This window comes from Oncorhynchus nerka, linkage group LG10 (genome assembly GCF_034236695.1).
Source record: "Oncorhynchus nerka isolate Pitt River linkage group LG10, Oner_Uvic_2.0, whole genome shotgun sequence".
Taxonomy (NCBI): domain Eukaryota; kingdom Metazoa; phylum Chordata; class Actinopteri; order Salmoniformes; family Salmonidae; genus Oncorhynchus; species Oncorhynchus nerka.
In genome coordinates this window covers 8,919,492-8,938,984 of record NC_088405.1, presented here as the reverse complement: position 1 = coordinate 8,938,984, position 19,493 = coordinate 8,919,492, and the positions used below count along the sequence as shown (strand labels likewise).

The window sequence follows — 19,493 nt, the reverse complement described above, 5'->3', positions numbered from 1 at the left end:
CTATATCTGATAAATCTATATCTGATTATAACTGATTAATCTATAACTGATTATAACTGATAAATCTATATCTGATAATAACTGATAAATCTATAACTGATAAATCTATAACTGATAAATCTATAACTGATAAATCTATAACTGATAAATCTATAACTGATAAATCTATATCTGATAAATCTGATAAATCTATAACTGATAAATCTATAACTGATAAATCTATATCTGATAAATCTATAACTGATAAATCTATATCTGATAAATCTGATAAATCTATAACTGATAAATCTATAACTGATAAATCTATAACTGATAAATCTATATCTGATAAATCTATAACTGATAAATCTGATAAATCTATAACTGATAAATCTATAACTGATTATAACTGATAAATCTATAACTGATTATAACTGATAAATCTATATCTGATTATAACTGATAAATCTATAACTGATAAATCTATAACTGATAAATCTATAACTGATTATAACTGATAAATCTATAACTGATTATAACTGATAAATCTATAACTGATAAATCTATATCTGATTATAACTGATAAATCTATAACTGATAAATCTATAACTGATAAATCTATAACTGATAAATCTATATCTGATAAATCTATAACTGATAAATCTATAACTGATAAATCTATAACTGATTATAACTGATAAATCTATAACTGATAAATCTATATCTGATAAATCTATATCTGATAAATCTATAACTGATAAATCTATAACTGATTATAACTGATAAATCTATAACTGATAAATCTATATCTGATAAATCTATAACTGATAAATCTATAACTGATTATAACTGATAAATCTATATCTGATTATAACTGATAAATCTATAACTGATAAATCTATAACTGATAAATCTATAACTGATTATAACTGATAAATCTATATCTGATAATAACTGATAAATCTATAACTGATAAATCTATAACTGATAAATCTATAACTGATAAATCTATAACTGATAAATCTATAACTGATTATAACTGATAAATCTATAACTGATAAATCTATAACTGATAAATCTATAACTGATAAATCTATAACTGATTATAACTGATAAATCTATAACTGATAAATCTATAACTGATAAATCTATAACTGATAAATCTATAACTGATAAAAATCTATAACTGATAAATCTATAACTGATTATAAATCTATAACTGATAAATCTATAACTGATGATTATAACTGATAAATCTATAACTGATAAATCTATAACTGATATAACTGATAAATCTATATCTGATAAAATCTGATATAACTGATAAATCTATAACTGATAAATCTATAACTGATTATAACTGATAAATCTATATCTGATAAATCTATACTGATAAATCTATAACTGATATAACTATAACTGATAAATCTATAACTGATTATAACTGATAAATCTATAACTGATAAATCTATAACTGATAAATTATAACTGATAAATCTATAACTGATAAATCTATAACTGATAAATCTATAACTGATAAATCTATAACTGATAAATCTATAACTGATAAATCTATAACTGATGATTATTAACTGATAAATCTATAACTGATATAACTATAAATCTGATAAATTATAACTGATAAATCTATAACTGATAAATCTATAACTGATAAATCTATAACTGATAAATCTATAACTGATAAATTATAACTGATAAATCTATAACTGATAAATCTATAACTGATTATAACTGATAAATCTATAACTGATAAATCTATAACTGATAAATCTATAACTGATAAATCTATAACTGATTATAACTGATAAATCTATAACTGATAAATCTATAACTGATAAATCTATAACTGATAAATCTATAACTGATAAATCTATAACTGATAAATCTATAACTGATAAATCTATACTGATAAATCTATAACTGATAAATCTATAACTGATAAATCTATAACTGATAAATCTATAACTGATAAATCTATAACTGATAAATCTATAACTGATAAATCTATAACTGATAAATCTATAACTGATAAATCTATATCTGATAAATCTATAACTGATAAATCTATAACTGATAAATCTATATCTGATAAATCTATAACTGATAAATCTATAACTGATAAATCTATAACTGATAAATCTATAACTGATAAATCTATAAAACTGATAAATCTATAACTGATAAATCTATAACTGATAAATCTATAACTGATAAATCTATAACTGATAAAATCTGATATAACTGATAAATCTATAACTGATAAATCTATATCTGATAAATCTATAACTGATAAATCTATAACTGATAAATCTATATCTGATAAATCTATAACTGATAAATCTATAACTGATAAATCTATAACTGATAAATCTATAACTGATAAATCTATATCTGATAAATCTATAACTGATAAATCTATAACTGATAAATCTATAACTGATAAATCTATAACTGATAAATTAACTGATAACTGATAAAATATCTGATAAATCTATACTGATAAATCTATAACTGATTATAACTGATAAATCTATAACTGATAAATCTAATCTGATAAATCTATAACTGATAAATCTATAACTGATAAATCTATAACTGATAAATCTATAACTGATAAATCTATAACTATTATAACTGATAAATCCTATCTATAATCTATACTGATTATAACTGATAAAATCTATAATCCTGATATAAATAAATCTATAACTGATAAATCTATCTGATATAACTGATGATAAATCTATAACTGATAAATCTATACTGATAAATATAACTGATAAATCTATATAACTGATTGATAACCCAATGGGCTATAACTGATAAATCTAGTCTGATAAATCTATAACTGATTATAACTGATAAAATAACTGATAAATCCCATAAATTATAAATCTAGTCCCTATATATATACTGATAAATCTATATCTGATAAATCTAGTAACTGATAAATCTATAACTGATAAATCTATAACTGATAAATCTAGGTTGATAAATCTATAACTGATAAATCTATAACTGATAAATCTATAACTGATAAATCTATGATATTTGAACGGTGGATGAAGATCTGCTGTTGGCTGTTGATAGACCATAATATAGGTCTGTCTCTTAAATGTCACCCCAGTCCCTATATAGAGCCCAATGGGCCCAGGTTAACACTAGTCCCTATATAGAGCCCAATGGGCCCAGGTTAACACTAGTCCCTATATAGAGCCCAATGGGCCCAGGTTAACACTAGTCCCTATATAGAGCCCAATGGGCCCAGGTTAACACTAGTCCCTATATAGAGCCCAATGGGCCCAGGTTAACACTAGTCCCTATATAGAGCCCAATGGGCCCAGGTTAACACTAGTCCCTATATAGAGCCCAATGGGCCCAGGTTAACACTAGTCCCCTAGTCCCTATATAGAGCCCAATGGGCCCAGGTTAACACTAGTCCCTATATAGAGCCCAATGGGCCCAGGTTAACACTAGTCCCTATATAGAGCCCAATGGGCCCAGGTTAACACTAGTCCCTATATAGAGCCCAATGGGCCCAGGTTAACACTAGTCCCTATATAGAGCCCAATGTCCCAGGTTACACAGTCCCCTAGTCCCTATATAGAGCCCAATGGGCCCAGGTTAACACTAGTCCCTATATAGAGCCCAATGGGCCCAGGTTAACACTAGTCCCTATATAGAGCCCAATGGGCCCAGGTTAACACTAGTCCCTATATAGAGCCCAATGGGCCCAGGTTAACACTAGTCCCTATATAGAGCCCAATGGGCCCAGGTTAACACTAGTCTAGTCCCTATATAGAGCCCAAGCCCAATGGGCCCAGGTTAACACTGGTCCCTATATAGAGCCCAATGGGCCCAGGTTAACACTAGTCCCTATATAGAGCCCAATGGGCCCAGGTTAACACTAGTCCCTATATAGAGCCCAATGGGCCCAGGTTAACACTGGTCCCTATATAGAGCCCAATGGGCCCAGGTTAACACTAGTCCCCTAGTCCCTATATAGAGCCCAATGGGCCCAGGTTAACACTAGTCCCTATATAGAGCCCAATGGGCCCAGGTTAACACTAGTCCCTATATAGAGCCCAATGGGCCCAGGTTAACACTGGTCCCTATATAGAGCCCAATGGGCCCAGGTTAACACTAGTCCCCTAGTCCCTATATAGAGCCCAATGGGCCCAGGTTAACACTAGTCCCTATATAGAGCCCAATGGGCCCAGGTTAACACTAGTCCCCTAGTCCCTATATAGAGCCCAATGGGCCCAGGTTAACACAAGTCCCTATATAGAGCCCAATGGGCCCAGGTTGACACTAGTCCCTATATAGAGCCCAATGGGCCCAGGTTAACACTAGTCCCCTAGTCCCTATATAGAGCCCTATGGGCTCAGGTTAACACTAGTCCCTATATAGAGCCCAATGGGCCCAGGTTAACACTAGTCCCCTAGTCCCTATATAGAGCCCAATGGGCCCAGGTTAACACTAGTCCCTATATAGAGCCCAATGGGCCCAGGTTGACACTAGTCCCTATATAGAGCCCAATGGGCCCAGGTTAACACTAGTCCCCTAGTCCCTATATAGAGCCCAATGGACCAAGGTTAACACTAGTCCCCTAGTCCCTATATAGAGCACAATGTGCCCAGGTTAACACTAGTTCCTATATAGAGCCCAATGGGCCCAGGTTAACACTAGTCCCTATATAGAGCCCAATGGGCCCAGGTTAACACTAGTCCCTGTATAGAGCCCAATGGGCCCAGGTTAACACTAGTACCTATATAGAGCCCAATGGGCCCAGGTTAACACTAGTACCCCAGTCCCTATATAGAGCCCAATGGGCCCAGGTTAACACTAGTCCCTATATAGAGCCCAATGGGCCCAGGTTAACACTAGTCCCTATATAGAGACCAATGGGCCCAGGTTAACACTAGTACCTATATAGAGCCCAATGTGCCTAGTTTAACACTAGTCCCTATATAGAGCCCAATGGGCCCAGGTTAACACTAGTCCCCCTAGTCCCTATATAGAGCCCAATGGGCCCAGGTTAACACTAGTCCCTATATAGAGCCCAATGGGCCCAGGTTGACACTAGTCCCTATATAGAGCCCAATAGGTCTATAGGCTGGGACATTACTGTTGATGACTGATATAGGTCTATAGGCTGGGACATTACTGATGATGACTGATATAGGTCTATAGGCTGGGACATTACTGATGATGACTGATATAGGTCTATAGGCTGGGACATTACTGTTGATGACTGATATAGGTCTATAGGCTGGGACATTACTGTTGATGACTGATATAGGTCTATAGGCTGGGACATTACTGTTGATGACTGATATAGGTCTATAGGCTGGGACATTACTGATGATGACTGATATAGGTCTATAGGCTGGGACATTACTGATGACTGATATAGGTCTATAGGCTGGGACATTACTGATGATGACTGATATAGGTCTATAGGCTGGGACATTACTGATGATGACTGATATAGGTCTATAGGCTGGGACATTACTGATGACTGATATAGGTCTATAGGCTGGGACATTACTGATGACTGATATAGGTCTATAGGCTATAGCATTACTGTTGATGATTGATATAGGTCTATAGGCTGGGACATTACTGTTGATAATATCTAAAATCAATAATATAGTCTGGTCTCAAATGGCTCCCTATTCTATACGGTATGCAGTGCACTACTTTAGACCAGGGCTCTGGTTAAAGTGCACTATGTAGGGAATAGGGTGCCATTTTGAATGCAGACATAGAAGCAGTCAAGTGGATAAGTGATAGTTATTTACCTCGAGGAAGCTGTCTCGGCAGCACTTGAAGTCACTCCTCTTCATGATGGACTCTGCTGTCAGGACCAACTCATTCTTACTAAGGGCTGGCTGCTCGGAACACGTATGGACAGACTGGGGGATGGAAGGATGGAGGAGGGAGAGAGGTATGGAGGGGTAGAGGGAGAGAGGGAGGAGGGATAGAGGGAGGAGGGATAGAGGTATGGAGGGATAGAGGGAGGAGGGATAGAGGGAGGAGGGATAGAGGGAGGAGGGAGGAGGGAGAGAGGTATGGAGGGATGGAAGGAGAGAGGGAGGAGGGAGGAGGGATGGAGGATAGAGGGAGGAGGGGATAGAGGGAGGAGGGATAGAGGGAGGAGGGGAGGGAGGGTATGGATGGAGGGATAGAGGGAGGAGGGAGGAGGGAGAGAGGTATGGAGGGGTAGAGGGAGGAGGGATAGAGGGAGGAGGGATAGAGGGAGGAGGGATAGAGGGAGGGGGATAGAGGGAGGAGGGAGAGAGGTATAGAGGGAGGGGGATAGAGGGAGGAGGGAGAGAGGTATGGAGGGAGAAGGGAGGAGGAAGGAGGGAGAGAGGTATGGAGGGGTAGAGGGAGAGAGGGAGGAGGGATAGAGGGAGGAGGGATAGAGGTATGGAGGGATAGAGGGAGGAGGGATAGAGGGAGGAGGGATAGAGGGAGGAGGGAGGAGGGATAGAGGGAGGAGGGATAGAGGGAGGAGGGAAAGAGGGAGGAGGGATAGAGGGAGGAGGGATAGAGGGAGGAGGGAGAGAGGTATGGAGGGGTAGAGGGAGAGAGGGAGGAGGGATAGAGGGAGGAGGGATAGAGGTATGGAGGGATAGAGGGAGGAGGGAGGAGGGAGAGAGGTATGGAGGGATGAGGGAGAGAGGTATGGAGGGATGGAGGGAAGAGGTGTGATGGAGGGATAGAGGGAGGAGGGATGGAGGGAAGAGGAGTGATGGAGGGATAGAGGGAGGAGGGAAGAGGTGTGATGGAGGGAGGAGGGATGGAAGGAAGAGGAGTGATGGAGGGATAGAGGGACGGAGGGATAGAGGAGTGATAGAGGAGTGATAGAGGGATGGAGGGAAGAGGAGTGATGGAGTGATAGAGGGAGGAGGGATAGAGGGAGGAGTGCGGATGTGTTATTAGTAACTGTGGGCAGGTGAACAAACAGCTGACCTGCATCACCAACACATACATAGAGATGACAACATGCATGCTGGGTAAATCCTCATTTCACCGTCTGCACACTCTGAAGCCTGGCACTTTGAAATGTAGGCTTGTTTATGTTATTGATGCCAGACTGACGACAGGTGAGGTCTAAGAGAATAATGGGTGTGTGAGTGTGAGCGTGTGTCTCTGTGTGTGCGTGTCTCTCTCTCTGTGTGTGTGTGTCTCTGTGTGTGTATGTCTGTCTGTGTGTATGTCTCTCTGTGTCTCTCTGTGTGTGTGTGTCTCTCTGTGTGTGTGTGTCTCTGTGTGTGTGTGTGTGTGTGTCTCTGTGTGTGTGTGTGTGTGTCCCTGTGTGTGTGTGTGTGTGTGTGTGTCTCTGTGTGTGTGTGTGTGTGTCTCTGTGTGTGTGTGTGTGTGTCTGTGTGTGTTTTATTTTTAAATTTGACCTTTATTTTACCTTTATTTTACCTTTATTTTACTAGGCAAGTCAGTTAAGAACAAATTCTTATTTTCAATGGCGGCCTAGGAACTGTGGGTTAACTGCCTTGTTCAGGGGCAGAACGACAGATTTTGTACCTTGTCAGCTCGGGGATTCGAACTTGCAACCTTTCGGTTACTAGTCCAACACTCTAACCACTAGGCTACCCTGCCCCGTGTGTGTCTCTGTGTGTGTGTGTCTCTGTGTGTGTGTGTCTCTGTGTGTGTGTGTGTGTTTCTGTGTGTGAGATTAAATATTGCCGCAACACGTGTGTGACTCACCCGGATGTTGTCCAGAACTCTGTTGAACTCCAACGGCTCATCTTTCCCCTCCATGGCGGCCGGGTCCAGGCCGTCCCCCCCGTAGACAAACTGGATGATGTCACCAGTGGAGCTCCGTACCGTCAGATCATACTGGGAACACAGGTCCTCCAGCGACTTCACCAGACGCCTCTGTTGACACACAACACAGCCACCACAGAAGAACAGATCAGAGGACGACTCAACAACAGATAGGCCTCTTTAATCCTGCTTGTTGTGTCACCGTGTGTGTGTGTGTGTGTGTGTGTGTGACCACTCAACCTGGGACACCAGATGGGGTGATATTAATGATCAGGGACTGACTTAGACCTGGGACACCAGGTGGGTGATATTAATGATCAGGGCCTGATTTAGACCTGAGACACCAGGTGGGGTGATATTAATGATCGGGGCCTGATTTAGACCTGGGACACCAGGTGGGTGATATTAATGATCAGGGCCTGATTTAGACCTGGGACACCAGGTGGGGTGATATTAATGATCAGGGCATGATTTAGGAGGGCATGATTTAGACCTGGGACACCAGGTGGGGTGATATTAACGATCAGGGCCAGATTTAGACCTGGGACACCAGATGGGTGATATTAATGATCAGGGCCTGATTTAGACCTGGGACACCAGGTGGGTGATATTAATGATCAGGGCCTGATTTAGACCTGGGACACCAGGTGGGGTGATATTAATGATCAGGGCCTGATTTAGACCTGGGACACCAGGTGGGGTGATATTAATGATCAGGGCCTGATTTAGACCTGGGACACCAGGTGGGGTGATATTAACGATCAGGGCCAGATTTAGACCTGGGACACCAGATGGGTGATATTAATGATCAGGGCCTGATTTAGACCTGGGACACCAGGTGGGTGATATTAATGATCAGGGCCTGATTTAGACCTGGGACACCAGGTGGGGTGATATTAACGATCAGGGCCTGATTTAGACCTGGGACACCAGGTGGGTGATATTAATGATCAGGGCCTGATTTAGACCTGGGACACCAGGTGGGTGATATTAATGATCAGGGCCTGATTTAGACCTGGGACACCAGGTGGGTGATATTAATGATCAGGACCCGATTTAGACCTGGGACACCAGATGGGGTGATATTAATGATCAGGGCCTGATTTAGACCTGGGACACCAGGTGGGTGATATTAATGATCTAGACCTGGGACACCAGGTGGGTGATATTAATGATCAGGGCCTGATTTAGACCTGGGACACCAGGTGGGTGATATTAATGATCAGGGCCTGATTTAGACCTGGGACACCAGGTGGGTGATGTTAATGTTCAGGGCCTGATTTAGACCTGGGACAACAGGTGGGGTGGTATTAATGATCCGGTAGAACAGAAAGCCAGCAGGCTCCGGACCTCATAGGGTCAGAGTTGAATAGTCCTGCCCTAGGAGATAACTACTCAAGAGGGAGCCTGATAAGATTTAGATTCGTAGGGAGCACACGTTGTTCTCTCTTTTCTTTAATACAAACAGAGAGCAGATGGTATTGGGTACGGTGCAGCAGCCCAGCGGTGTGTGTGTGTGTTACCTGCATGTATCCGGTCTCCGCTGTTTTAACAGCGGTGTCCACCAAGCCCTCTCGACCGGCCATAGTGTGGAAAAAGAACTCCGTCGGCGTCAGGCCTGAATAAAAGCTGTCAGCTACAAACCCTTTAGCCGCAGGAAGCTGTGACACGACACAGAGAGAGAGATAAGAGAGAGAGATAAGAGAGAGAGAGAGGTGTTACATCATTATAAAAGGCCCCAGACGAGTCCCAAAATGGCACCCTATTCACTATTACTGTAGAGTGCACTATTTCTGACCAGGGCCCCACAGAGCCTAGGTCAACAGTAGTGCACTAAGTAGGGAAAAGTGTTGCCATTTCGGGATTCATCCCCTGTCAGAGCAAACAAATGAAAACAGGGCTCTGACTGAGCCAGCTGGAGAGATGTTGTTTACTGCTAGGAAGGAGAAACATCTATGAACGTGGCCGCTTGGTGTCCTCCGTTGCAATTATTGCTTAACCTCCAGCTGCGTGTATTTTTCGTTTGCTTCGAGGAGAAACACCACGAATGATTTATCATCGAATAGATATGTGAAAAACACCTTGAGGATTGATTCTAAACAACGTTTGCCATGTTTCTGTCGATATTATGGAGTTAATTTGGTAAAAAGTTTGGCGTTGTAGAGACTGCATTTTCAGATTTTTTTCTTAGCCAAACGTGATGAACAAAACGTAGCGATTTCTCCTACACAAATAATATTTTTGGAAAAAATGAACATTTGCTATCTAACTGAGAGTCTCCTCATTGAAAACATCAGAAGTTCTTCAAAGGTAAATTGTTTTAAATTGAATGCTTTTCTTGTTTTTGTGAAAATGTTGCCTGCTGAATGCTAGGCTTAATGCTATGCTAGCTATCAATACTCTTACACAAATGCTTGTGTAGCTATGGTTGAAAAGCATATTTTGAAAATCTGAGATGACAGTGTTGTTAACAAAAGGCTAAGCTTGTGAGTGAATATATTTTTCATTTCATTTGCGATTTTCATGAATCGTTAACGTTGCGTTATGGTAATGAGCTTGAGGCTACAATTACGCTCCCGGATACGGGATTGCTCGTCGCTAGAGGTTAATAACTGCTATAGTCTACCACCATCTGAATGGTTATGGGTCTGAATGGTTATGGGTCTGAATTAATAACTGCTATAGTCTCCCACCATCTGAATGGTTATGGGTCTGAATGAATAACTGCTATAGTCTACCACCATCTGAATGGTTATGGGTCTGAATGGTTATGGGTCTGAATTAATAACTGCTATAGTCTACCACCATCTGAATGGTTATGGGTCTGAATGGTTATGGGTCTGAATTAATAACTGCTATAGTCTACCACCATCTGAATGGTTATGGGTCTGAATGGTTATGGGTCTGAATTAATAACTGCTATAGTCTACCACCATCTGAATGGTTATGGGTCTGAATTAATAACTGCTATAGTCTACCACCATCTGAATGGTTATGGGTCTGAATTAATAACTGCTATAGTCTACCACCATCTGAATGGTTATGGGTCTGAATTAATAACTGCTATAGTCTACCACCATCTGAATGGTTATGGGTCTGAATTAATAACTGTTATAGTCTACCACCATCTGAATGGTTATGGGTCTGAATTAATAACTGCTATAGTCTACCACCATCTGAATGGTTATGGGTCTGAATGGTTATGGGTCTGAATTAATAACTGTTATAGCCTACCACCATCTGAATGGTTATGGGTCTGAATTAATAACTGCTATAGTCTACCACCATCTGAATGGTTATGGATCTGAATTAATAACTGCTATAGTCTACCACCATCTGAATGGTTATGGGTCTGAATTAATAACTGTTATAGTCTACCACCATCTAAATGGTTATGGGTCTGAATGGTTATGGGTCTGAATTAATAACTGCTATAGTCTACCACCATCTGAATGGTTATGGGTCTGAATGGTTATGGGTCTGAATTAATAACTGCTATAGTCTACCACCATCTAAATGGTTATGGGTCTGAATTAATAACTGCTATAGTCTACCACCATCTGAATGGTTATGGGTCTGAATTAATAACTGCTATAGTCTACCACCATCTGAATGGTTATGGGTCTGAATTAATAACTGTTATAGTCTACCACCATCTGAATGGTTATGGGTCTGAATTAATAACTGCTATAGTCTACCACCATCTGAATGGTTATGGGTCTGAATTAATAACTGCTATAGTCTACCACCATCTAAATGGTTATGGGTCTGAATGAATAACTGCTATAGTCTACCACCATCTAAATGGTTATGGGTCTGAATTAATAACTGCTATAGTCTACCACCATCTGAATGGTTATGGGTCTGAATTAATAACTGTTATAGTCTACCACCATCTGAATGGTTATGGGTCTGAATGGTTATGGGTCTGAATGGTTATGGGTCTGAATTAATAACTGCTATAGTCTACCATCATCTGAATGGTTATGGGTCTGAATTAATAACTGCTATAGTCTACCACCATCTAAATGGTTATGGGTCTGAATTAATAACTGCTATAGTCTACCATCATCTGAATGGTTATGGGTCTGAATTAATAACTGCTATAGTCTACCATCATCTGAATGGTTATGGGTCTGAATTAATAACTGCTATAGTCTACCACCATCTAAATGGTTATGGGTCTGAATGGTTATGGGTCTGAATTAATAACTGCTATAGTCTACCATCATCTGAATGGTTATGGGTCTGAATTAATAACTGCTATAGTCTACCACCATCTAAATGGTTATGGGTCTGAATGGTTATGGGTCTGAATTAATAACTGCTATAGTCTACCACCATCTGAATGGTTATGGGTCTGAATTAATAACTGCTATAGTCTACCACCATCTGAATGGTTATGGGTCTGAATGGTTATGGGTCTGAATTAATAACTGCTATAGCCTACCACCATCTGAATGGTTATGGGTCTGAATGGTTATGGGTCTGAATTAATAACTGCTATAGTCTACCACCATCTGAATGGTTATGGGTCTGAATTAATAACTGCTATAGTCTACCATCATCTGAATGGTTATGGGTCTGAATTAATAACTGCTATAGTCTACCACCATCTAAATGGTTATGGGTCTGAATGGTTATGGGTCTGAATTAATAACTGCTATAGTCTACCACCATCTGAATGGTTATGGGTCTGAATTAATAACTGCTATAGTCTACCACCATCTGAATGGTTATGGGTCTGAATGGTTATGGGTCTGAATTAATAACTGCTATAGCCTACCACCATCTGAATGGTTATGGGTCTGAATGGTTATGGGTCTGAATTAATAACTGCTATAGCCTACCACCATCTGAATGGTTATGGGTCTGAATTAATAACTGCTATAGTCTACCACCATCTGAATGGTTATGGGTCTGAATTAATAACTGCTATAGTCTACCACCGTCTGAATGGTTATGGGTCTGAATTAATAACTGCTATAGTCTACCATCATCTGAATGGTTATGGGTCTGAATGAATAACTGCTATAGTCTACCACCATCTGAATGGTTATGGGTCTGAATGGTTATGGGTCTGAATTAATAACTGCTATAGCCTACCACCATCTGAATGGTTATGGGTCTGAATGGTTATGGGTCTGAATTAATAACTGCTATAGCCTACCACCATCTGAATGGTTATGGGTCTGAATTAATAACTGCTATAGTCTACCACCATCTGAATGGTTATGGGTCTGAATTAATAACTGCTATAGTCTACCACCATCTGAATGGTTATGGGTCTGAATTAATAACTGCTATAGTCTACCATCATCTGAATGGTTATGGGTCTGAATGAATAACTGCTATAGTCTACCACCATCTGAATGGTTATGGGTCTGAATTAATAACTGCTATAGTCTACCACCATCTGAATGGTTATGGGTCTGAATTAATAACTGTTATAGTCTACCACCATCTGAATGGTTATGGGTCTGAATTAATAACTGCTATAGTCTACCACCATCTGAATGGTTATGGGTCTGAATTAATAACTGTTATAGTCTACCACCATCTAAATGGTTATGGGTCTGAATGGTTATGGGTCTGAATTAATAACTGCTATAGTCTACCACCATCTGAATGGTTATGGGTCTGAATGGTTATGGGTCTGAATTAATAACTGCTATAGTCTACCACCATCTAAATGGTTATGGGTCTGAATTAATAACTGCTATAGTCTACCACCATCTGAATGGTTATGGGTCTGAATTAATAACTGCTATAGTCTACCACCATCTGAATGGTTATGGGTCTGAATTAATAACTGTTATAGTCTACCACCATCTGAATGGTTATGGGTCTGAATTAATAACTGCTATAGTCTACCACCATCTGAATGGTTATGGGTCTGAATTAATAACTGTTATAGTCTACCACCATCTGAATGGTTATGGGTCTGAATGGTTATGGGTCTGAATGGTTATGGGTCTGAATTAATAACTGCTATAGTCTACCATCATCTGAATGGTTATGGGTCTGAATTAATAACTGCTATAGTCTACCATCATCTGAATGGTTATGGGTCTGAATTAATAACTGCTATAGTCTACCATCATCTGAATGGTTATGGGTCTGAATTAATATCTGCTATAGTCTACCACCATCTAAATGGTTATGGGTCTGAATTAATAACTGCTATAGTCTACCATCATCTGAATGGTTATGGGTCTGAATTAATAACTGCTATAGTCTACCACCATCTAAATGGTTATGGGTCTGAATGGTTATGGGTCTGAATTAATAACTGCTATAGTCTACCATCATCTGAATGGTTATGGGTCTGAATTAATAACTGCTATAGTCTACCACCATCTGAATGGTTATGGGTCTGAATTAATAACTGCTATAGTCTACCACCATCTGAATGGTTATGGGTCTGAATGGTTATGGGTCTGAATTAATAACTGCTATAGCCTACCACCATCTGAATGGTTATGGGTCTGAATGGTTATGGGTCTGAATTAATAACTGCTATAGCCTACCACCATCTGAATGGTTATGGGTCTGAATTAATAACTGCTATAGTCTACCACCATCTGAATGGTTATGGGTCTGAATTAATAACTGCTATAGTCTACCACCGTCTGAATGGTTATGGGTCTGAATTAATAACTGCTATAGTCTACCATCATCTGAATGGTTATGGGTCTGAATGAATAACTGCTATAGTCTACCACCATCTGAATGGTTATGGGTCTGAATGGTTATGGGTCTGAATTAATAACTGCTATAGCCTACCACCATCTGAATGGTTATGGGTCTGAATGGTTATGGGTCTGAATTAATAACTGCTATAGCCTACCACCATCTGAATGGTTATGGGTCTGAATTAATAACTGCTATAGTCTACCACCATCTGAATGGTTATGGGTCTGAATTAATAACTGCTATAGTCTACCACCATCTGAATGGTTATGGGTCTGAATTAATAACTGCTATAGTCTACCATCATCTGAATGGTTATGGGTCTGAATGAATAACTGCTATAGTCTACCACCATCTGAATGGTTATGGGTCTGAATTAATAACTGCTATAGTCTACCACCATCTGAATGGTTATGGGTCTGAATTAATAACTGCTATAGCCTACCACCATCTGAATGGTTATGGGTCTGAATTAATAACTGCTATAGTCTACCACCATCTGAATGGTTATGGGTCTGAATTAATAACTGTTATAGTCTACCACCATCTAAATGGTTATGGGTCTGAATGGTTATGGGTCTGAATTAATAACTGCTATAGTCTACCACCATCTGAATGGTTATGGGTCTGAATGGTTATGGGTCTGAATTAATAACTGCTATAGTCTACCACCATCTAAATGGTTATGGGTCTGAATTAATAACTGCTATAGTCTACCACCATCTGAATGGTTATGGGTCTGAATTAATAACTGCTATAGTCTACCACCATCTGAATGGTTATGGGTCTGAATTAATAACTGTTATAGTCTACCACCATCTGAATGGTTATGGGTCTGAATTAATAACTGCTATAGTCTACCACCATCTGAATGGTTATGGGTCTGAATTAATAACTGTTATAGTCTACCACCATCTGAATGGTTATGGGTCTGAATGGTTATGGGTCTGAATGGTTATGGGTCTGAATTAATAACTGCTATAGTCTACCATCATCTGAATGGTTATGGGTCTGAATTAATAACTGCTATAGTCTACCATCATCTGAATGGTTATGGGTCTGAATTAATAACTGCTATAGTCTACCATCATCTGAATGGTTATGGGTCTGAATTAATATCTGCTATAGTCTACCACCATCTAAATGGTTATGGGTCTGAATTAATAACTGCTATAGTCTACCACCATCTAAATGGTTATGGGTCTGAATGGTTATGGGTCTGAATTAATAACTGCTATAGTCTACCATCATCTGAATGGTTATGGGTCTGAATTAATAACTGCTATAGTCTACCACCATCTAAATGGTTATGGGTCTGAATGGTTATGGGTCTGAATTAATAACTGCTATAGTCTACCACCATCTGAATGGTTATGGGTCTGAATTAATAACTGCTATAGTCTACCACCATCTGAATGGTTATGGGTCTGAATGGTTATGGGTCTGAATTAATAACTGCTATAGCCTACCACCATCTGAATGGTTATGGGTCTGAATTAATAACTGCTATAGTCTACCACCATCTGAATGGTTATGGGTCTGAATTAATAACTGCTATAGTCTACCATCATCTGAATGGTTATGGGTCTGAATTAATAACTGCTATAGTCTACCACCATCTAAATGGTTATGGGTCTGAATGGTTATGGGTCTGAATTAATAACTGCTATAGTCTACCACCATCTGAATGGTTATGGGTCTGAATTAATAACTGCTATAGTCTACCACCATCTGAATGGTTATGGGTCTGAATGGTTATGGGTCTGAATTAATAACTGCTATAGCCTACCACCATCTGAATGGTTATGGGTCTGAATGGTTATGGGTCTGAATTAATAACTGCTATAGCCTACCACCATCTGAATGGTTATGGGTCTGAATTAATAACTGCTATAGTCTACCACCATCTGAATGGTTATGGGTCTGAATTAATAACTGCTATAGTCTACCACCGTCTGAATGGTTATGGGTCTGAATTAATAACTGCTATAGTCTACCATCATCTGAATGGTTATGGGTCTGAATGAATAACTGCTATAGTCTACCACCATCTGAATGGTTATGGGTCTGAATGGTTATGGGTCTGAATTAATAACTGCTATAGCCTACCACCATCTGAATGGTTATGGGTCTGAATGGTTATGGGTCTGAATTAATAACTGCTATAGTCTACCACCATCTGAATGGTTATGGGTCTGAATTAATAACTGCTATAGTCTACCACCGTCTGAATGGTTATGGGTCTGAATTAATAACTGCTATAGTCTACCATCATCTGAATGGTTATGGGTCTGAATTAATAACTGCTATAGTCTACCACCATCTGAATGGTTATGGGTCTGAATTAATAACTGCTATAGTCTACCACCATCTGAATGGTTATGGGTCTGAATGGTTATGGGTCTGAATTAATAACTGTCATAGTCTACCACCATCTGAATGGTTATGGGTCTGAATGGTTATGGGTCTGAATTAATAACTGCTATAGCCTACCACCATCTGAATGGTTATGGGTCTGAATTAATAACTGCTATAGCCTACCACCATCTGAATGGTTATGGGTCTGAATTAATAACTGCTATAGTCTACCACCATCTGAATGGTTATGGGTCTGAATTAATAACTGCTATAGTCTACCACCATCTGAATGGTTATGGGTCTGAATGGTTATGGGTCTGAATTAATAACTGCTATAGTCTACCACCATCTAAATGGTTATGGGTCTGAATTAATAACTGCTATAGTCTACCACCATCTGAATGGTTATGGGTCTGAATTAATAACTGCTATAGTCTACCATCATCTGAATGGTTATGGGTCTGAATTAATAACTGCTATAGTCTACCACCATCTGAATGGTTATGGGTCTGAATTAATAACTGCTATAGCCTACCACCATCTGAATGGTTATGGGTCTGAATTAATAACTGCTATAGTCTACCACCATCTAAATGGTTATGGGTCTGAATGAATAACTGCTATAGTCTACCACCATCTGAATGGTTATGGGTCTGAATGAATAACTGCTATAGTCTACCACCCAATGCACATTCACTCTTCATTCAAACTACCCATCAGTTCTATTGGCTGCTGTATTTAACATTCAGCAAATATAAATGCTAAAATAGCAAGCTATTCTAGTCTAGCTTTGCCTGCATGGAACTCCTAGAAGTAAGGAGTGTTTTTTAAGGAGAGACCAGCGGCCGACAGGTGCCTGCATATTGCGCAAGAGACAGAGGCTGTCAGCTAGAAGCTTATTATATAAAACCCATTAAATATAAAGGCTAATAACTGCATTGAATTTATTACATGAAAGAGGTAGGCTCAGACATCTTTAAAATGTAGCTATATATATATCAATCTAGAACAGGATTATCTATGTTGGATGCAATTTGAATGGAGATGATGGAGAGGAAGAGAAAGACTGAGAAAGTGTTCCACTGATTCAAAGCAACGATATGCCTGTGATAGGTATGCTGTAAAACTGATTTAGGCCGTCTGTCGCCCCCGAGAAGGCCCGTCTGCCCCCCGAGAAGGTCCGTCTGCCACCCCCTGAGACGGGCCGTGTCGCCCCCGAGAAGGAACGCCCCCCGTAGAGAAGCCAGATGTAGACATGGCATATTATTAAGCAGTTCCATTTCATGCTGTTCGTTTAAATAAGTTATTATAATTTGCCATTTTTTTCGCAGTTATTTATTCCCCCCCCTGTAAATTCCAGTAAATCTCGGTAACGGGGTTCCAGCCATTAAACCCTAATGCTGACTGCAGGAATGTCCACCAGAGCTGTTGCCAGAGAATTTAAATGTAAATTTCTCTACCTTAAGCCCCCTCCAACATCGTTTTAGAGAATTTGACAGCACTTCCAACCGGCCTACCACGTGTAACCACGCCAGTCGAGGATCTCCACACCTGGTTTCGTCAACTACGGGATCGTCGGAGATCAGCCACCTAGACAGCTGATGAAACTACGGGATCGTCGGAGATCAGCCACCTAGACAGCTGATGAAACTACGGGATCGTCGGAGACCAGCCACCTAGACAGCTGATGAAACTACGGGATCGTCGGAGACCAGCCACCTAGACAGCTGATGAAACTACGGGATCGTCGGAGACCAGCCACCTAGACAGCTGATGAAACTGTGGATTTGCAGATCCGAAAAATGTCTGCACAAACTGTCAGAAACCATCTCAGGGAAGCTCATCTGTGTGCTCGTCTTCCTCACCAGGGTCTTGACCTGACTGCAGTTCGGCATCATAAATCGACTTCAGTGGGCAAATGCTCACATCGACGGCCACTGGCAGGCTGGAGAAGTGTGCTCGTCTCGGATTAATTCCGGTTTCAACTGTCCTAGGCAGATGGCAGACAGCCTGTACGGCGTTGTGTGGGCGAGCGGTTTGCTGATGTCAATGTTGTGACCTGTGTGCCCCATGGTGGCGATGGAGTTATGCAAATGGATTTTTATCGATGGCAATTTGAATGCACAGAGATAACGTGAGGAGATCCTGAGGCCCATTGTCGTGCCATTCATCTACCACCATTCACCTCATGTTTCAGCATGATAATGCACGGCCCCATGACGCAAGGATCTGTACACAATTCCTGGAAGCTAAAAATGTCCCAGTCCTTCAATGGGCTGCATACTCAACAGACATGTCACCAATTGAGCATGTTTGGAATGCTCTGGATCGACATGTACGACAGCGTGTTCCAGTTCCCGCCAATATCCAGCAACTTTGCACAGCCATTGAAGAAGAGTGGGACAACATTCCACAGTCCACAATCAACAGCCTGATCAACTCTATGTGGAGGAGATGTGTCGCGCTGCATGGTGGTCACAGGCCACAAATCAACAGCCTGATCAACTCTATGTGAAGGAGATGTGTCACGCTGCATGGTGGTCACAGGCCACAGTCAACAGCCTGATCAACTCTATGTGAAGGAGATGTGTCGCGCTGCATGGTGGTCACAGGCCACAAGTCAACAGCCTGATCAACTCTATGTGAAG

General features: G+C 40.2%; 1 protein-coding gene across 2 annotated transcripts in view; it reads right to left on the bottom strand.

The window, feature by feature from the left end:
* polr3a (polymerase (RNA) III (DNA directed) polypeptide A) overlaps positions 1 to 19,493 on the bottom strand; it is a 118,713-nt gene that overhangs the window by 42,283 nt on the left and 56,937 nt on the right. For both annotated transcript variants that reach the window (XM_065022963.1, XM_065022964.1), the window contains exons 19-21: positions 9,318 to 9,455; positions 7,735 to 7,905; positions 5,805 to 5,918 (exon numbers count right to left, since the gene is read on the bottom strand). In XM_065022963.1, the coding sequence (XP_064879035.1) occupies positions 5,805 to 5,918; positions 7,735 to 7,905; positions 9,318 to 9,455 (423 nt within the window). The remainder of the gene's footprint in view (positions 1 to 5,804; positions 5,919 to 7,734; positions 7,906 to 9,317; positions 9,456 to 19,493) is intronic.